The 21,291-nt window shown below is 40.4% G+C and overlaps 1 protein-coding gene across 1 annotated transcript; it reads right to left on the reverse strand.

Moving 5' to 3' along the window:
* Window positions 1–13,495: 13,495 nt before the first annotated feature.
* MELLADRAFT_76996 (uncharacterized protein) lies at window positions 13,496–21,291 on the reverse strand (the record flags this gene model as incomplete). Its single annotated transcript, XM_007406462.1, has 14 exons — window positions 13,496–14,825; window positions 14,933–15,357; window positions 15,437–15,519; window positions 15,664–15,818; window positions 15,960–16,550; window positions 16,636–16,772; window positions 16,853–17,049; window positions 17,124–17,253; window positions 17,357–17,679; window positions 17,773–17,957; window positions 18,020–20,476; window positions 20,543–21,013; window positions 21,098–21,103; window positions 21,181–21,291. The coding sequence occupies 14 exons, from the start codon at window positions 21,289–21,291 to the stop codon at window positions 13,890–13,892; spliced, it is 6,207 nt and encodes a 2,068-aa protein (XP_007406524.1).

The following is a 21,291-nucleotide window of genomic DNA, read 5'->3' on the forward strand; positions in this document are numbered from 1 at the left end:
AATTCTACCACAACATGGAGGTGTGAAAGTGGATGTAGAAAAAATTCATTATCATTGTGCAATAAGTTATCCAATCTTTGTTCAAAGCAATCATTTTGTTGTCCATTGATTGGGAGGCAGGAGATACATCATTTTTGTGCTGAGTTGTCAAGGTTCAATTTACCCTGTCCCACCTTGCACACATACTTTCCCTAAGCTATAACAAAGTCAAGCAAATGCACACAATGATTTTCAAAATTGCACTAGATGATGTTACCATCTTCCAATCCATGAAATGTTAAATAATATGGTACAAGCTGTGAGACTATCTGAGTTTGATTGCTTGCCTTCTCCTGCTTTTCATTTTGATTTGAATGTGAACAACCAATATGTGAGCTTCATCAAATTCAATCCTAAGCACAACTCTACCAGTGCCATTGTTATCTCTTCCTGGTGGGACACAAGAAATCAAAATGGTTGGTTCATATCTCAAGTTTCTGTCAAACAAGCCTTGTTGGAGATGTATATAGTTTTTCATGAATATGCAAATATGAGCTCCATAGCTGTCCCTTTTGGATCTATATATCAATCAATCAATGGGGGATTGAATGGAAACCAAAATGCCACAAGTTGTTCTAGACTGAAGTTTCATCATGTACAGTCGGTGACAAAACGTTTACGTACCTTGACTACATATGTATTAGTGTAGCCCAGTCAATGGGTACTTTGTTTCCTGAAGAACTCCTCCATACCTCATCCATATTGTCTCCGAAAATGAAGACTTGCACCCTTTCCCCCACTCAAAAGAAATCTATCATCTATATGCACAAATTTGGGATTCCTGGCACTCAAATTGCCAAGAGACTTGGCCATCCCAGGTCAGGATGAGCTCCGACCCCCGAATGCCAGGGATTGAGCTGCCCGGCCCCCCAACTTCTTTTTGAAAGTCAGAACGGCGACCGACCTCGCTGTTCCCCAAGCATTTGTTTCCTCTGAGGTCCAGAACAACTCCCAGACCCAGACCCAGACCCCTGACGGGAATTGCCGGGTTATGGGGAATTACCGGGGATCCCCAATTCCCCGGCAATTTCTGGGAAAGCTTGCTGAGCCATGAGCGTGCCGTCAAGTCTTGAGTCAAGACTTGACTTCAATTTCCCTGTCCAATGGTATCTGTAATGTTTGTACATACTTTTACACACATCCCCGCTGTTTGAGTCATTTATTTTTTGACTTTCCTGCCTTAATTTGCAGGCTTTGCTGCCTCTAACAAAAGGCCTTTTTCCTTGGGTTCTCCAAGGAAAATCCCTTTTTTTGGCCTCTCAGAACAACCCCCGGGATCAACTATCCCGCAGCGCGGGACCCTTTGAAGGCCAGAACGACCTCCTGTTCCGCCGGGGAGGACCCCGGGGATCCCTGATTTGGCTGGTCTCGGGGCTCATCCTGAATCCCAAGTCGACTGTCTACACAGTGATCTACAATGACTGCAAAAGATGCAAATCAACCATCTCAAAAACGCTCGGACGACCAAAAAAGTTCTCGGAATGTGATCAGCAAACCTTGAACTGGGTGATTCAACAAAACCAACACGCTTCAGCTGCCTATATCGCTAGCAAGCTACCCATAAAAGCCAGTATATCAACAGTTTGATCAGAGATCCGGCTACTTGGCTTTCACTCTTGAGTTGCTGTAGATATGCCTTATCTCCAGAGTAAACACATTCTGAGGTGTCTTGAGTTTGCTAGAAAACACAAGGATTGGACTTACAACGATTGGAAGAAGGTCATTTGGACCGATGAATCATCATTCAAAATTGGAAAGTCTGTGAAGAAGGTTCAGGTGTGGCGCAAACCGGGTGAAAAATACAACAAAGACTTTTTGGCCCCAAGTTTCAAGAGTGGAAGGACTTCAGTAATGATATGGGGGGCGTTCACACTTGAACTTCGCTTACCAATGATAGTCATGCCGGTCAGATGTCAAACTGGAGCCGACTTTGTTGATTTGGTGTATTGCTGGATTATCAAACCAGTTGTCACCTCACCTAACTGTTCACCCAACCTCATCTTGATGGAGGATGGAGCCCCGGTACACACAAGCAAAGTGGCAAAACAATGGAGGGATGAACATTCAATTGGGTGAGTTAGAATGGCCTGCAAATAGTCCAGACCTTAACCCAATCGAGAAAATTTGGAACATCATGAAAAAAAAATGTCTTTCAAAAGCACCAACCCAGAATGATTCAAGAAATGCGTGAAGCACTGTTTACCAAGTGGAAATCAATCCCTCAGAGCAAGTTTCAAGCTTTAGTCGAGTCCATGCCTGACCAAATCAAGGCTGTGCTCAAAGCAAAGGGTGGACACACTTGCTGGTAAAAGTCATTGTATTATAGAGTCTACATCACATTTGTGAATCCTGAAATTCATTCATATGTACTCTGATTAGTGGCCATCCAGACCATCTACTTTCAGGTACATGAATAGTGAGATTGAGAGCTGAATAAGCTTGTTTGAGAGTTGCCAAATGGGTGAGTTCTGCTACAGGTACGTAAACGTTTTGTCACCAACTGTAAAAATGATGCAGATGTAGAAGTGGATGAAAGAAACATTTGTCTGTTTCACCGCTGGACTACAATGTAACCAAACAAAAATACTTTGATTTGGATTTATATGTCCAAACAAGATGCCTAATATGTTTTGCAACAGAAGAGAAAGCTGATTGAACTTGAGGAAAAACCTTTGAACACAAAAAAGATTGGGCAACTTGAGCTCAGGAACTTTTGGACAACTTTGTTTTTCTGAGATCAATTTTTTCAATGGAAAAGTCATTGGAGCCTATGGAAATCCAAAGAGAAATTGATAACTTGAATTCTCCTTAGCTCAAAGGTGTAAGTCATCCAATTCAGACTGGGATTTCCATTGAAAGAAACTATGTAGCATATTCTTGCATATTCAAGAAGATGTATACCTTGGATCAATTTAGGCTACATGGAGGTTAGTTGTAAATCCAACTGTACCAAAGCATGTTTATGGCTATGGTCACCACCCAAAACGGTTCAATACGGTGGGTGTTGGCTACGGCCAACCACAACATGATGGATGATCTGATGTGTTACAGTTGATTGCAATGAGTTCCAAGTTTTGGTTTACACCTCCTTCTTCCCCCTGCTCATCACACTGTAGTTCAGATATATATGTACACATTAAAATTTGGAGAATTGTCATCATGAGGCTCTGTAATCCAATGGCAATAAATTAAAACATGAATTCCACAACCAAACAATGATAATGTCAAAATTTTGTCACATTATGGTGTGAATGATGAACTAATGATTAACAAGTATCAAGGACAGAAAAAGTATCAGCTGTTCATTTTGATTCATTTTCTCACTCTCACTCTAAACTCAACTTGATTTGATTTCAACATTTGCTCTTCAAATCCTCTTCCTCATATTTAATTTGATCTGTCCATTCACCTTCCTTAGCATTTTATGAACATTCCTTTGATGTTCCCTTGCCAATTGTAAAGCAGATTGAGGATGTATGATCTCAATGGCTAACCCTTTGACTTGATGCACTCAAGACTAGTACATCATCATTGTTCTATCTCCCCCTGATCACTTCTGTTATATTATGTGTAAAACTTTCCAACAACACCTGCCACACCATGACACAACACTAGTTTTGGTCACCAAAGCAAACTTCACCTCACACCTTATACAACTGTTTTTGAGCAGAACTATAGATCATTTCTTAAATGAATGAAGTATTTCTTGTGTTTTCTTCAGGACTTAGAGAAGTGTCCTCTATGAACTGAAATTTGTTTGTATAAAGATGCTTGAATGATTTTTTGTATTTCTTCATCTTCATGAATGTTTGATTGAATTAATTGAATCTAGCAAAAGATCCCTTGATGTGCAAGATATAGCCATACTGAAATCCAAAATCATACAAGCTTTAGAATAAAATATCTTCAGAATCATAGGTCAGGGCTAACCAGGCATACACTTCTGTGGCATATGTTTCAGAACATATACAATATCAACTATGGTCAAGGAGAGAGTATCCCTCTTAACAATCAATTGTAATCCACACAAAATAGTTGATACCAAGAAACAGTTTGTCCAGTACTACATGCAGGGGTGTGGGGGTAGCCACAGGAGAAAAAGGTAGGGGAAAAGGCATGTATGTCCCAGGCCTATCCTCATGGGGCAAGAACAAAGAGTTCAAAAGAGGAGATGTCTTCTCTCACCATTCAATCACAGTGGTGAGAGCCATAAGCCTTGTGAAGCCGCACCTCTCAAGACACTGCAAGTGAGAACCTCAATCCCATACCTATGCTGACAATGTTAAAACCTCTTTAGAGGGAGGAATCAAAGGAGCATTTGACCTATTGAGGAATCAGTTGCTGTATCAGCACCATTTGTTAAAAACATGACCTCTGTGTGAGACTTACTCTGGGTGGAGAATGAGCCGCCAATGTGGAATGATTGACCATGAAGTATTGGTCTTTTGAGTGTTTAGAGTATGAGTCAACCAGGATGCACAAGCACGTCTAAGTTAGCTTGTGTATCAGATGATGAAGCTTCAAACAGATAATGTATTTCTTTAACACACAAAGACAACAAACAAAGAAGAAATCATGACTAGAGAAGAACATAACACAAAATAGAAACTAACCTATGAGTCAACCAGGATGCACAAGCACGTCTAAGTTAGCTTGTGTATCAGATGATGAAGCTTCAAACAGATAATGTACGAAGCATCTGGTGACTCAGGGAGGTTCTTATAGTCTAGAGAAACATAACCGTGAGAGTTGACAAACGCACAAAGACAAAGAAATCAAATAAGAAAACAAACAAGACATCTCTTAGGATGATCACATAGAAATCAAATGAAACAAAAACAGACAAGAGATGAAATATCATAATACTAATTTGATTTAGATCAGAGTTGAGCAACATAGAGTTCCAGACAGTTGTTTACTAAGTTGTTGTCTCACCCTCCTTTCTCTACACTGAACTTCATTGGTAGGTTTTTGAGGTCTGAAGTTGTAGAGCTTCTGAGGAGCTTGAACCGGGTGGAGCTTTGAACTCTGCTGATCCAGATGAATGTATCAAATCTCCCCTGGGAGTGCCATCTTGGTGTTGTGTAGACCAATCTCAATGTACAAACTGTTGGTTGCCTAAGCATGGTCTAGCCAATGCTGTACTGGTCTTCTTTTATTGTCTGACAGAAATTCTCCTAATTAGAGAGTGGTGTCCCAAAAGGCTGACAGGGCTGCTATCAGGCAGCAGTGCCCATCCATTTCTCTCTTATGCGGGCTAAAACTTGATAGGATATTTGATTACAGAATTTACAATTTTAACTTGTATTGATTTAGGTTCTTGTGATAACACGGTTCTAAGCAACCTTAGTCTCTTTCGAGTTTAGGTCTACCACAGTAGACATTACCTCTCCATAGCTAGTTAACTATGAGAAGGGCATTATTTACTTTGTGTGGTGTGGGGTGGGCCCCTGAGGAAATATAAGGTTTAGGTAGAGTTACCTAGACTTTTTATGCCTCAGTGGCAAGACCTGAACTCCAGGAGACTCGGGCTTCTCAGCACTGGGCCGGTGGGTGGGCGTCAAAAATTTATCTAACGGTGCTTAGAAGCACCTGAGAGACTAATAGAGTTTTAGATAGGAAAAAGGATAGCTGTGAGATAGTGAGGAAGATGGAGTGCTGACGGGAAGAAGGAAAAAAAACTACGAGTGGTACACTAGTAGTTCGGTGGGTGAAAACCTCTCCGGTATTTTTCTTTTTCCCACGGGCAGTCCCATACATCTGTATAAGGTTGTCAAACCTAATCGTGTATGTGACATTACACATCTCCAGCTACTTTTCCCCTCCCCTCGGAAATGGACTGTTGAGTACCGTCGCGGGCTTTGGGCACACATGCAATCCATTTCTCTCTTATGCGGGCTAAAACTTGATAGGATATTTGATTACAGAATTTACAATTTTAACTTGTATTGATTTAGGTTCTTGTGATAACACGGTTCTAAGCAACCTTAGTCTCTTTTGAGTTTAGGTCTACCACAGTAGACATTACCTCTCCATAGCTAGTTAACTATGAGAAGGGCATTATTTACTTTGTGTGGTGTGGGGTGGGCCCCTGAGGAAATATAAGGTTTAGGTAGAGTTACCTAGACTTTTTATGCCTCAGTGGCGAGACCTGAACTCCAGGAGACTCGGGCTTCTCAGCACCCTCAACTCACGTTGACAGAGACGTGAGCTCCGAGAAGCCCCCCTTAACTCTGTCTTCGTGAGTTTTCTTCCTTCTGTTCAGATGCTCCCCTTCTTTTACCCGTTTTCTAAGGGAAAACAGAACCTCGATCTTCTCAGATCTAAATCTCTGAAAGTTCTGTTATTCAAAATTGAGGATCTACCTCTGTACAAACAAACTGTTATTCCGTTCTACCTCCTACTTCTGTACATAGAGTTTCATGTATCAAACTTTAAACAAGTATATCGATTTGAAATTTGAACAGCTATTCTATCCTTAACTCTTTTAATAATCTCACTGTCTTTTCGAGATCTTTCGGAGAGAATTTTCGAAGATAGATCTTGTAAGCGTCAGACTTCCACCTCCCTTGAACCTTCAACTCATCTCTGGTCACCCCTAAATTCCACCTTAGAGACGCTCCTCCGATTCGAAACGAATGTCCAAAGAGCATTTGACTTTTGGTTGAGCGACTTTTGTTCCAGATCGATCTGAATTGGATGATCACATCTTTCTTTTTCATCCTTGTCAATCCTTCTCCTGATCTCAACGTGAAAATCTCCTCTGACAATTTCCTCTCCCTGAATTTATACCAGTCTTCCATTGCTTTAACCGGATCCAGCTGGGACTTCTGTCGGTGCAGGTGGATATGTTGTTTCTCTCCCGGCTTTGCAGTTTTCGCTTCCCGTATGGTGATCCTAACGTATGAACCATTCGGACCCCAGGAAACGTCATCCCAGGTGGGTACTCTCTTCGACGAATCATCTACTACCAATTCGCCTAGTCTAGCCGTTCCCCAGAAGGCAGCGAAAGTCAGTGCTAACAACGCGGTTCCCCTTTCATCTTTCTCTTTAAATTCTTTCAGCAAAATCACCAAATCGGATATTAGGACCGGTGGTCGTTTCAAATCTTTCTCCTCAAACTCTGCTTCTATCATCCTCGACGCTTTCAAAAGTCCAGTTACCGCTGTATCTGCTTCTGTTGGGTACGACTTTCCGTGGAACGTGTGCCACGCCCGAATGCCTGCCAAGTAGGCTTTTATCGTCGAATGGCTCACTGACTCGTCCTCCTCTGCTCGTTGTTCTTGTTTCTTTGACGCCCAGACTACGAAACGTTTCAATGCGTCTGAAGTGATCGGTAAGATTTCAGACTTGCTCACTCCTCTGACTATTGAAAATCGCATGAGTTTGACGATCGCTGAGTTATAATGCTTCAAAGTTCCATTTGCCCACGTCCCGCGAAGGTAGTGTTGTTGGATTTCATCCGAGCCTGAGTTGTCTATTCCATAGGCGTCTCCTTTGAAAGCTTTATAGGATGAAGTAAGTCTTTTCAGATTATTTCCCTCAAGTTTTGACGATGACATTGAATGTTCTCTCTTCCGATAGATGTCTTCTCACTTCTTTCCCTTTTTTGGCTGGACTTGTGATAAGATGAAGAGCAGATCTGTCGGAATTTCTATCACCACCTTGTTACACCATATCAAATCACCTAGAAGACCTCTTGACAAACCGTCTGCCTTATTGTTTTTAGATGTTACACGTCTCCCTTTGACGTTACAGCCTAGGATTGTAAGTAGTCTCTGGATATGTTTCCATTCTTCATTCGTTTGGGTATCTTTTGACTTCCGCTTTTTAATGGTCGCTTGCGTTGTCGTGTTATCGGTGTCTACCCAGAATGCTTTGCCTCTGACCCTTTTCACTTTTGCTAGCACCAGCAATCCTAGTCGGATTGCGACTGTCTCTGCCCAAGCTATTGTTCTCTTTCCCGGCTCTAGTTCCAGATTTCTCCAGTTATCCGCCAATTTGAAACACGCCCAATGGACTCCTACTAGTATGCCGATTCTGTTTCAAAAATGAAAATTGTTTTAGAAACCAACTATTAGAATGTTGCTTCTTGGGGTGTCTGCATTAAGACCTGGTTTACTCACCCAAATTCGGACGCATCTCCTACCCAATCCACCTCTGCTGGTTTAGGGTCCGGGATCAGAGTCATGGACTCAAAACTTGTAAGACAAAGCTTCCACTCTTCTAAATCAGTTCGAACATCCTCCGGGAGTTTCCTTAGAGCTCTTTTTTCTTTCCAGCTTTTCAACATCCTGTAGAACGATCTTAAATATGCGGACATGTGAGGAACGATATTCATTGTATGACCAAGTTTTCCCACCATGCTTTCAATTGTATCGAAGCTCCAGGTTTTGTCTACCACTAGTAAGTCGATTACCATTTGCAGTCTTTCTGCCTTCTTCTCCTCCGGAAGTCTGACGGTATGATTTTTTCCGTTCCATATGAAACCAGTGTATTTCTGTTCTTCTCCGAAATCATGGTTCTTCGCCATATTTGTCTTCACTCCGAGACAATTGCTTAGATTCATGATGTCGATGAGAGTTGTTTTGTCACCCGGCCTCTTGAAGATGAGGTTATCGTCAACCCATCGGAAGATTGCGCGTAGGTTCAAGATGATTTTGATGATTAGCTTCCAAATGTGTGCAGGTGCGCCGAAAACACCGCAACTGGCTACACCTCCAAACCCCACCGCAAGATCAATCCACACCCGATTGTAAAAGTCCAATATGCATAGGAATCTTCGTTGGCATGGATGGACTGGTAACTGTCTGTAGGCTTTCGCCCAGTCGAAAACTGCCAGTTGCCACTCCCCAGGATTGTCTCTAAAGAATTTTGCCACATTTGCGAAGTCGTCCCAGTAAGTCTCATAGTTCTTTTTGTTCACGAAGGAATTTACTGAAGGGATGTTCTTGTTGTGTTTTGGATACGACAGATCATTTATTAATCTGATTGATCCGTCGCCATTCACTGCGCTACCCATTGGGTTTGTTCTGAAGAACCCAAATTGGTTGTAGACTTCTTCTCTAGTGAACGGACCAGCCAGTCTGCCTGCCAGAGCTTCTTTGGCCATCGTCGCTTCGATTTCTCTTCTTGCGTTGACCGCCGACGCGTGATTCGGCGGTGTGAACCATTTCATTCCCTCGAGATGGTGTTGAGGAATCCCTAAACAGAACCCTTCATTGAATCCTTTGGTTATGTAGGGTATATCTTCATGTAATCCGACTTCCTCCATCAACGCCACCCACTCTAGTACCTTCATTTGTGACTTCACTTCTGATGGCCACAAGGTCTTCGCCGGGACTAGGAAACATTTTCTCTGACTTAGTGGTAATGGTACCTTCTTCTCCAACTCTTTCTCCTCCTCTGATTCCGAGTTTGAAACTTCAGACTCTTCTAAGCCGTCTTCTCTTTCTCCATCTAGATCGTGTACCTCAATCTCTACCAAGTCATCCTCAAAGTTCTCACTCCTCTCTCGTCTTTCTCTACTACGGTCTAAGAAGAGTTTGGGTCTCAGAAAAATTCTTTTATCTTTTCATTTCAAGCAATCATTTTCTAAATAAGCGTACCGATTACAACACAAGATCATCCACAGTGATGCATTAAACATGGAATAGGAGACGTAACACAAGCGGAGATAGATAGAAATTACAATCAATTCGACAAGATTTTTGGATAGAATTCAAAATGGGCAATTTCAAACCGTCAGTCTCGTCATCTTTGCATCGAATGTAATTGGATCCTCACCTGTGGCCTTGGTAACCTCCTCGTCCATTTCCGTTATACGGCTTAGGAGGGCCCGACAAACCCTGTCCTCCCGCTTGCGGGTTCGTTTCCGTGGAGTTGCTTGGCCCTGCCACTGGTGCTACGAACCCTTGATCCACCTGAGGGATGGTTTAATGCGCTTGGTGGTGTGCAAATGTCTAAAATCAAATTCGACCTATCAGTAAGTCTTTGTTTTGACAAGGAAAAGTAATGCTTATCAGGATTGATGCTTACACCCGGTGCGTTTTGAAAACCACCTCTTCCTGGTCTACCCCTTCCTCTTCTTCGCTTCGTAAAGTGCTTATTCGCATTAGCTTTATGATGTGAGAAAGGCGTCGGGTTTGGTCTGTTCAAGTCGTGATGCGAGGCATCCGAGTCATATTTGTTTCGGCCCGTGAAAAAATCAACTCCAAACTTCACGTGTCCTGGAGCGTATGGATTCGTTTCATAAAACTTCAGTTCACCTGCAGCTTCAGTATCCCATCTTGCCTCCTCTTCCACTCTCTTTTTCCTCCCTTTCGGTAAAGTCATTTTCTTCCTTCTATGCTTTTTCTTCTTCCCTTTGTTGCTAGATTTATCTCTAAATATCTCCATTCTTATGGCCAAATGATATCTAAGAGCCACTAACCAGCATTTATGACGTTCTTTTATCTTCTCTACGATTTTCATATGCTTTTTGATGTATACAGCGTATTTCTTGAGTCCGTAGATCTCGCTTGCGTATCTGGCCTCTAAGTTACAGGCTTGATTGAAATCACCGTGAGTAAATTGGCGTTCTCTATCTAACTCTGACACCTCTAACGTCTGATTAGATGATTGCTTCTTTCTTTTTGAACTTGAAGATCTGAAACTTTCGATGTAAGAACGTCTAAATACCGATAGTGGAACGTAAGAATTCATTTTTCTAAAGTTTTTCGCCCATTTCTTAGGAAGGTCCGGAAGTAGATTCGCTCTATTATATCTATCATCGTCACTAGAAGAGGAACTTGAAGAGTCTGACGAAGATGATGAACTGGAGTCCGATGAATCAGAATCGTCGTTTGACGAGCTCGATGAATCTGAGGAGGATGAGGACGAAGACGAAGATGAAGATGAAGAAGAGGAATCTGAGCTGGAATCTGAGCTTGAACTTGAGCTCGAGCTGGAACTGGACGAGGAATTGGATGAAGTAGATGATCTTCTCTTCCTCTTTCCTTTCCCTTTCCTCCCTTTCTTTTTCTTCTTAGACTTTTCTTTCTTCGAGAGATCTTTGGGATCTTTTGAACTGTCTTTCCCAGATCTTTGTTCAGCGGTTTCTCCTCCTGTGACAAAGGCTGATCCGAATTTCTTCTCAAACTTCGATTTTAACTTCTTCACTGACTTCTTCTTGCCTTTCTCTTCTTTGACTAGGATCAGATCAGAGAGTTTCTTCTTCTCTAACTCGAGCTTCTTGTTCTTTTTCTCTAGTCTACGAGCTTTTTTCTTCTCTTTCTTGGACTCTTTATCTTGTTCTTTCGAAGAGGTACCCGCTCCCTCGTTCGACTTCTTGGTTATCGAAGTTGTCAGGTCTTGTGGTCTCGCATTCAAGGACGTGTCATGCGATGGGCCTGTCGATGACTGAGGGTTCTGATCTGGTCGCAATGTCGACGACACTTCTGCCTGATTTTGAGCTATGCCGGCTAGGTTTCTCGAAGTGGGGGTCCTCGAGGACTGATCTTCCCCTGCAACTGGACAACATTGATAGAGAAACCCCGTGAGGAAATGTCAATGCTTCTGCTCTTGTATCACTGGCTTATCTCTTTCACGAATGTATGTTATAGGAGAGATGTTTCCACCGCTATGAAGACTGGAAAAAGGAAATCCGAGCCTAGCTATAATCTGACGATCAACGAGAAAAAAAATTTCTCGGATCAATGCTCTGCACGAGTATGAATAACTTGGAGCTTTGTCGGCGATGCGACTAACCTTTTCAGGTCTCTCGATAATCCTCGAAGTCCCTCTTGGGGCGCTTCTGGATAGAGTCATTCTGTAAGAATACTCTTTGAGGATGAGGTTTTGACCCCTTATCTCTGACAATGGATTTCCCGATGGATTTTGAGATTTTTTTAGGAAATAAAAGAAATAAAGGATTTTACTCCGTTTTTGCTTACAACTGTCGTCTTCAATTAAATTCCTCAGGGACGAGGTCGATTGTCCTGCAGATTTGTTTATATTCAATTCCGCCGAGGCTTGAATCGACGTTCTTTGACTTCTTTCTGTTAGTGAGTTTGTCGTCGTCTCTTTCCCCTTCCTTTCCGAATTCTTCTTAAACTGTAGCTGTGACACTGAGTTCTCTTCGTTTGTTGAAGGAGGTCCTCCTGGACTTGATGGGCCGTTCGAGATTTGGCCTGATATATCTTCTCCGTCTATTCCCGTCATAAAATCCGTATCCGTGTTGCAGGACTTCTGTTGGACCAAGGAAGAGGTTGTCTGGATGGCCGAGGGTGTTGAATTGAAGGATGATAAGGCTCTTGACGCTGCTCTTCTATTTCTTTCCTCCGCTTGCTCTTGTGCTTTCTTCTTCACTAGATTTTCTCTTTCTGAATGCTGTCGAGCTGCTAGTCTTCTTCTATGATCTCTATATTGTGGTAAAAATGATTTATCGAATTTTTCTACTCTGAATCCCATTCAATGTGATTCTTTGTCAAAAATTTATCTAACGGTGCTTAGAAGCACCTGAGAGACTAATAGAGTTTTAGATAGGAAAAAGGATAGCTGTGAGATAGTGAGGAAGATGGAGTGCTGACGGGAAGAAGGAAAAAAAACTACGAGTGGTACACTAGTAGTTTGGTGGGTGAAAACCTCTCCGGTATTTTTCTTTTTCCCACGGGCAGTCCCATACATCTGTATAAGGTTGTCAAACCTAATCGTGTATGTGACATTACACATCTCCAGCTACTTTTCCCCTCCCCTCGGAAATGGACTGTTGAGTACCGTCGCGGGCTTTGGGCACACATGCAATTCCACACCTAAGACAACACACACTCCACAGCTCATGTTATCCAAAGGCTCAACAACTTACTGTAAGAAAGCCAATAAAAGAAGCTTCAAGCACATAATTCTTCAGCTAGGTATGATTCTCTTAAGAAGCTATCCATTTTAAGTCTCAGACTGACACATCTCGTCTTCTACATACTCAATCTCATCATCTCTAAACAAGTATGAAAGTCTGATTTGCAGAATAAAAGTTTTGATGTATAAATATGTAACACCTAAAACCAAATATATAAACGGTACTCAAAGTTGTGTATACTTTGCCGTGCATAGTTTTTTTGTGTTTTTTTGCAACTACAAACAACTTGGAAAAAGTATGTTTCTTGATTGAAGCTCAAAGATATGTACTTTTAAGCCAAAAACATAGTTTTTCCTGGTTGTGTGAAGTTGTGAAAAAAGAAAAGAAAACTATGCACAGAAAAGTATACACAACTTTGAGTACCGTAATAGTATGACAATTCAACAAGAAATCAATCCATTTCTTTCTCCTAAAAAGAATCATTTTCTTCATTTTATAAATCTCCTTTGATCCCAATTCCACAAGATTAGAAAACTTTGTTTTTCTTCTTCTTCAAAAATTTAAATCATTTCTTAATATCTCATTCAACCAACCCATTTTTTTTTCTTCTTTTTCTGTTTTGATTTCAAATTCATTGAATTTTTCCTTTTTTTTAAACACACAACACAATCACACAATCACACAATCACACAATCACACAAGCACACACAATCACACAATCACACAACACAATCACACAAACATCTACAACATAACCACCAAAAAGTGAAAACAAAAAAGTGAAAACCAAAACCTTTATAAAAATATAAAAATAAAAAAATTCAAAAATTAATACAATATACCAAAGAAAAAAAAACCTCAATTCTTCCAAGTGAAAAGATAATAACTAATAAATAATCATCAATAAGATATGTATGTATGTATATATGTATATATAGATGTATGTATATAAATCAAAATGTATTAAATGCAATCACCAAAAAAACCAAAGAATCCAAAGAATCCAAACCCATTGTCAAGGTAAACCCCAAGCCTGAGTCAACCTCTTAGACTGATCCGTAACAGCTATCCTTCCAACTCCATTCGTAGCTCCACTTCCAGCTCCACTTGTACTTTGAAAAGTATTAGCCGTAGCAGGTCTATGAGCCAAATGAGTTTTAATCCCATTCAACCCTTTAACATTCCAAGTGTTTTTCTTCTTAAGCGGTGAACCCCAACCGGATTCATCACCTAAACCAGGTGATTTCTTAGAAGATGATTTAATTGAAGAATGATGATCAGATGAAGATGATGATTGTCTTCTTCCACTCGTTACAATCTTAATAGATGAGCTTGGACTCTTGATCGAGCTTGGTGTATATGATCTCTTACTTTCGGCTTCTGGTATGATTCCTTTGACTTCATTTTCTACTATTACTTCTACTTCTGATACATGATTTGTTCTGAGATGTTCAGCTGTAATGGGTGAACCTATTCGATTTTCATCTTCATTTTCATTCATTTGATCATTTTGACTTCCATTGATCTTATCCGATTCGATTTCTTCTGTAATCAAACCATTGGTAGTAGTGGTAGTGGTAGTGGTAGTGGTGGTAATAGTTCTTCCTAAAGTTAAAGGAAGTCCAGAAGACTTAGGTGTACAAGCTTCTTCTGTTGGTTCTTCTTTATCACGATGTTGATCAATAGAAGGTGATTTGATCGAAGGGTTCATTAAATTAGCTTTATCTAATAAATTATCTCTTACTAATACTTCTCGATAACAAATCAATTTTGATAAATTATATCTCAAGACTCGAATTCGATCAGATAAAGGTAAAATCGAAAGTTGTAATCGATTCTTATTTGAAATTTGAAAGGGTGTTAAAACTGCTAAATTCCTGGCAATCCTTAAATCTTCATTTAATTCAACTTTCGCTTTAATAATCTCCTTTTCGATTTCTTTGATTTTATTCTGATTAATTTTTTGTTTCCAAAAGTAAAAAATGTCATTCAAATCAAATCAAATCAATCCATGTTTTAATTTCGTGAGGTTTAAAACAAACATCAGACGTTACTCACTTTTACCATCTCATACCTAGCCACATTCAACGATCCACCCCCACTCCCAGGCGTCAAAGGCTCATTCCCATTCCCATTCCCATTCCGATTCAATCTCTCAGGTGTATCAGCCCTACCACCCTGATGAACCAAAGATCCACGTCTATTAAAACTCCTAGACTTCAACGATCCATTCATCGAATCAGAAGCTCTTCTAGACCTAGACTTTCTTCCTTCCATCAATTCTTCTTCTTCTGCTGGATAACCCACTGATCGTCCACCAAACGAACTACTCGTACTACCTCTCGATTTACGTAACAAGATACTATTGGCTCCAATACTGCTGGTGGAATGTGATAATGGATTAGATGAAACTTGATCTGAAAGCTGCCATGTTCGAAATGGTAAATCAGTCGATTTATATGTAGCTCCGAAATTAATATGAGCTATGAAAACCAAAACAGAACATCATTCGATCAGATTTCCAGTCTAGATTCATGAAACTCAATCACAGAATCATCTTACTAATCCATGAATTCATTTCATTCTCATCTGCAACCTCAATCAAATACTGTTGTTGTTGTTGTTGTTCTTTTCCCAAAATAAGTCTAAAAGTATGAGGTCGACGTTTATAAGTACTAGGAAAGAAAACCAAAAAAAAACAAAATCCACTTGAGTCAGTGACTTATAAACACCATTGATGTTTCCATTCCATACCTAACCTCTGAAACCCAAGAAAAATTAAAACTTACAGATCTAATAATGCAATTCCATCTTCCAAAGAAAATACAGAATCAGGTTTCAATCCAGTGATTCGAACCACAAGTTGTTCATCCTGATTATCAGCATTCATTCTAGTAGCTTCATAAAAACTTTGTTGAAGTTCATCAACCAGTGTCGTATCTTTCTATTAATTTACAGAAAAAAAAAAAGCAAAAAAAAACTTATCAATAACAGTGGTCAATAAATCAGAACAAATGTATGACCAAAAAAAAAAAAAAAAAAAAAGAGAAAGTGATTTTTTTTTTGGTTATAAAAAATTACAAACCATAAATAATAATTGACTCCTAGTCAAGATCACACACCATTCCTTCCATTTCTTAGCCGTCACATTCTTAATCAATCCATTACTCTGATGATGATCTCCATCACCTGATTCTTTCCTAAACACCAATCCAACTTTAACAGCCTTTAAGTTGATCATCAAACTTTCATCTATTCCTATCAACCCATCTTCATTCGACACTTCTGAAACTAATTTGTTCATCATCGAATTCGATTTACTCGTATTAATGATTTGAATCAAAGGTGAAAACGTAAATGATTTTCTCAATTTCTTCGTATCTAAATATGAAACGCTACCAGTAAAACTAAATGGGTTTCGACTTGGAATCAACGTTTCAAGATCTAATCTGAATTGATGAGTCAATCCTCTTGAAATCATTAAATATGGATCATGTGTTTGTTTTTTATTCTCTCTCAATGATCCTCCTCCTGAATTACTATTCGTACTAGATCCTAAATTAAAAAACGAAGTAGATATTGAACTTTCTGCAGGTACTTCTAACTTCTGTCCTGTTATATCTCGATCTTCTCCTACAAATACAAATGGTGTATATGTCACATTATCATAAATATACTAAAAAAAATTGAGAAAAAAAAAGATTAATGTTAATCAAATTGGTTCAAATTCATGATTTAAAGTTGGAAAATAAAATCTTTACCTCTAGGACTTCACTAGGTACCCCATCCATTCTTGTGTTCTTCACATAATCAGCTCTACTCATCTTACCACGATTATGTTTATTAAAAGCATCGGTATGTAACATAATAATCGAAAATGCTAAAATATAAACCTGATCTATATAAACCCAAACCCAAAAGAAACTCAACATCACAATTCAATTCAAATCAAATTTAAAGACCCGAAAAAAAAAGTACCTGATGAAGAAAACAACTTGGGATTACAAGTCACATATCGTTTTGCAAAAGCTTCCATGACTCGATCGATCTGTTGAGTTTCTTTTGGTAAAGAGATAGTCATGAGTAACTTCCTTAAAGCTAAATCGATCGGATCATGTGCAAACTCAAATGAATCAAGGTAAGTAATAATCGCAGATAAATGAAATGGATCCGGGCTAACCAAATCCCAAATTCAAAAAAAAAAATCAGTTCAATGAAAAAGGTTTTAAAAAGGTATCAAATCACTTACCTAGCTGCTAATGCACTAACAATCATACTCTTTTCTAATGTCTCACCAAGTCTCTCAAGATAATCTTCTGTACGTTCTTCACCATTCCTATCCAAAAGTTTCAACTTAACAGGTAATTCCACTAAGAAACCTCCCGAAAAAAAAAATCAGTCAAAGAACTCAAAAACTGATCCCACCAATTTCATCTTGATTTCCCCAAACCCCCCAAAAAAAATCAACAAAAGTTCACTAACCTTTCATAGGTGCTGTACCACGAGAAATCGTACTAGGTCCAGCTGTCATTGGACGTCGTCGAAGTTCATGATCAGTCGACAAAGGTTTCTTGAGTCGTGATGGACTGTCATGACATGATCCTGTCCTTTTAGATGGATTCACTGGATTTGATGTTAAGAGATTCGATGGAGTTGAACCTAGATTGGCTGTACTTTGACTTCTTGTGATCATACGTGAAAATCGATGTGATGGATTGGTAGAAGTAGTCGTAGGACTTGGATCACCATATAAAGATGACTTGCGAGGGACTGAAACTGAATGTGATCTCCATAAAGAACTTGGTCTAAAAATTTCAACAAAAAAAGATAAGAATAGTCAGATCAAAAGTAAGCATATGTTGTTTTCGGGGAGCAGTCATGGTTCAAAGAAAGCTCACTGAGCGGTTAAAAGTGCAGGCGAATGAATCCGAGGAATCGAAGCAGAGTGATCTTCATCCTTTTGATCACTAGGAGGTGAGGAAGGGCTGACCTTTAAAGGAAGGTGATTAAGCGTTATAGGAGCAGTGAAAGTCTGAAGCAATTGAGTAGGACGAGATGGTGAGTTGGATGACTTTGGAATGGTCTGATTGGATTTAATGTCTTTTAATGAATTAGGCGAAGAAATACTCCAACGATAGATCCTACTGTTCTTCGCAGGTTTAGATACAGTCCCAGTGAAGAGGTAGTAGACACAGATGCATTAACATGAAGATACATTTCTCGTCTAGATTCAGATTTGCATCGCTGCACGAATGGAAGATCATTTCTAACGCTCGGTTGACGATTTTGACCATCCAAGGATCCAGATAATTTAGTAGGTCGGTTATACACCGTGTGTTGTCCTGTGATTGTGGGTCGAGTTGATGATTTGAGACCAGGAAGAGTTCCAAAGAACAACGTGGACGCACGCTGGCGTGAGCTTTCTTGTTTTGGTGACGTCAAAAGTGAAGTCGAAGGACCGTTTGGAAACAACCTCTGGCTATGATCGAGAGAGCCATCAGTCGATCTCATAGGGATGTCTTGATAATCCCATGGAGTCACTTCCATGGAGCGAGAGTGAGCTGATGAGGAGAGAGGAAAGATTTCTTTTTGAGCTGTACTTTGTGTGATGTTATCAACGGAAGCAGATAACGCCCTGGGTAAATCTGGTGTGCCACTTGACGGTGGTCGGGGTGTACCGGACGCAGACTTCTGCCTGTGAAGAGATGTTGTCACCTGATCGGAATTAACAGGTATGGCTGTTGAGATGGTAGTCGGAGATGAAGCGAGACGCAAAGATGATCGAGGATGGAGAGAGATACGAGTGCGAGGGAGGTTCAGATTATCTTCGTGGGAAATATGTGAGGCAGGAGTTTCAACTTCACTTTGATCGGAATGATGTCCAAATAAAGTGGTAGGCTGTGAACTTGTACTACTTAGAGCCGAGGATGGATCAATAGACCTATAAGCCTCCATTGAAACCCGATTGACAGCTGGCCGTGATGAGATATCAAGATCGACAGAATTGGAGGCAAGTACTTTACCCTTGTCTGTTGTAGGTAATCTGGTTAGCTCAACTGAATGTACCATTCGAGCTTTTCCTTTTGGATCACAGATTTGAGACGTGGCGATGAGATGAGCATAGCCTGGACTGGTGGGTGGTCGTTTTGGTTTTTCATGATCAAATCGACCAGGATCGGTGAAAAGACTACAAAGGGGTGAAATAGGCGAAGGCAAGGCTGGTAGCTGATAGACCAGCTCACTTTCTTGAAACTCATCGACAATCGAAGAGAGATTGAGATGTGAGAGATTTTTGAAAGGCCGAGGACTGATTTTAGTTTGAGGTCTTGTATCATTTTCCATGTCGGAGTCAGGATCGGATTCAAGGTCATACTTGCGGGCTGAACGAAGGTTGGGTTTTGGCGTAGGTAAAGGGCGCACTTTACCAAAGCTTGATGACTGTGGCGTCGAAACGGGGTTCTCGGATGAATCTTGAAGGCCTTCAGCTTGAGGCTTGGGCTCAGAGACAGGTGACAGAGGGACGGGAGTGACCTTTTCAAATGACATGTCAGATTCGACCACTCTTGAATCAGAGAATTCCGGAGCGGTCGATGATGTTAGATCGCCACATCCTGTCTCCGAGGATGCTTCTGTCGCTTTGGTAGGAAGTAAACTGTGAGGTCTATAATGAGATTCATTCGCCGAGTTGCCTCTCACATCTTGAGTCTTTGTCTTTGGCCTCAGTCTTTTTCCAATACGGCCTACCAATTTAGCCACTGTTCTACTTTTACGAATCTTGGGTGGTGATGAGGACGATGCTAGAGGAAGTTCTGTGGTGGGATGAGGAGATGTCATATCGGGTTGAGGCTGAGCGGAATTGGAAATTCGTGAAGATACACTAGTGCGGCGATTCATCAAAGACTTGAAAGATTGAAAATGATCAGGAAGAGCCGAAATTGAAGATTTTCGATTAGACATGTCTTCTAGGGACTTTGAGGTGGATGGAGAAGGACGTCCTTGAGATGAAGAGTTTCGGGAAAGTGGATCCGCAAGGGTGGACGGTCCAGATCTTGAGACTGCTTCAGTGTGATACAGCTTTGAAGACCTTGATGAAGGCCTGTCTAAAGCATCGATTGAACCTGCCCGACTCTGATTGACGACTATGACTCCTGTTGAATCGTGATCAAATACAGATGAACTTTCTTTCTTCTCTGCTGAAGGGATCAATGCAGACTTTTGGGGATCATTGAGAGGCGATTGAGGTCTACCAGCTTGAGAGTTGATATGATGGTTCTTATTCTTGATCTGTTCCATAGTGGTTTGAGGTGATGAGGAGGCTTCCATGGTAGTTGTGGAAAGCTTTTGAAGGCTATGAGGCGAGCCAGAGTCTGAAAGATGAGCCAAAGGAGAGTTGATGGTTTGAGTGTCTTGCAGAGTAGGTGATTGGGTAGCATTTCTAGTGTTTGATTCATATTTACAATCTCGCTCCAAAGCATGTTCTGATGCTATTTGAGAGATCTGAGTGAGATTTGGGATATTAGAATAAGGTCGAATTTCTTCAAGTAGAGATAAAGTTCCAGGGAGATGTCTTTGAGGAGAGGGAGAGAAAGAGGGGGAGACCGGCTAGAAACCAAAGCAAAAGGATAGTTAGTAAGATATCTTGAATTTGACAGTGAAACCTAGACGAACCTCTGAGTTGAGAAAAGTAGATTGAAGATCGGTTGATGGCGAGTTAGGTACGGTGACGAATGCAGTGTGAGCTGAAGAAGTAGAAGCTGAACAAGACCTTTGAGAGGGTGGAGAGAGTAAGATAGGTGAATGAAGCTGAGATTTGAAATGATCTGAATGAGATGACATATCAGCTTGATGATGTAAACGAGAAGAAGCACTACGAATGAGTTTATGAATCAAGTTTGATTTTTTGTAAGATGAAGCATTAGGTGAAGTTGAAGTTGAATTTGACTTTTGAAGATGATGATCAGTTGAAGAATGAATGGTTAAGATTGATTTGAGTGATTTGAGTGAATTTGATGATGATTTGAATGATGATTTGAAAGATGAATGCTGATGAAGTGGTGGTGATGGTGAATGAGAAGAGATGAAGTTGGAAGTTGATTTAGCTCTTCTTAAATTATCAAATCGATGGTAGTTTGAGTCTGACTGTGAGAGTGAGAGTGAGAGTGAGAGTGAGAGTGAATCAGATTGATGATTTGTTAAATCTGAAGTTGATGACAACCACTTTACCTTCAACTACATAGATTACAAACATATATTCAAATTAATCATCATCAACCATTAAAACTGATTTATTAAAGATGTCGACTTACACTTTTTAATTTCTTGTTCTCTTGATCAACTTCACTAACATCTGATTTTTGATTTCCAAATCTATCATCAAGAACTTCAAGTTGATGAATCGATGGATTTTCAACTAACAT

Source organism: Melampsora larici-populina, assembly GCF_000204055.1.
Source record: "Melampsora larici-populina 98AG31 unplaced genomic scaffold MELLAscaffold_6, whole genome shotgun sequence".
Classification (NCBI taxonomy): Eukaryota; Fungi; Basidiomycota; class Pucciniomycetes; order Pucciniales; family Melampsoraceae; genus Melampsora; species Melampsora laricis-populina.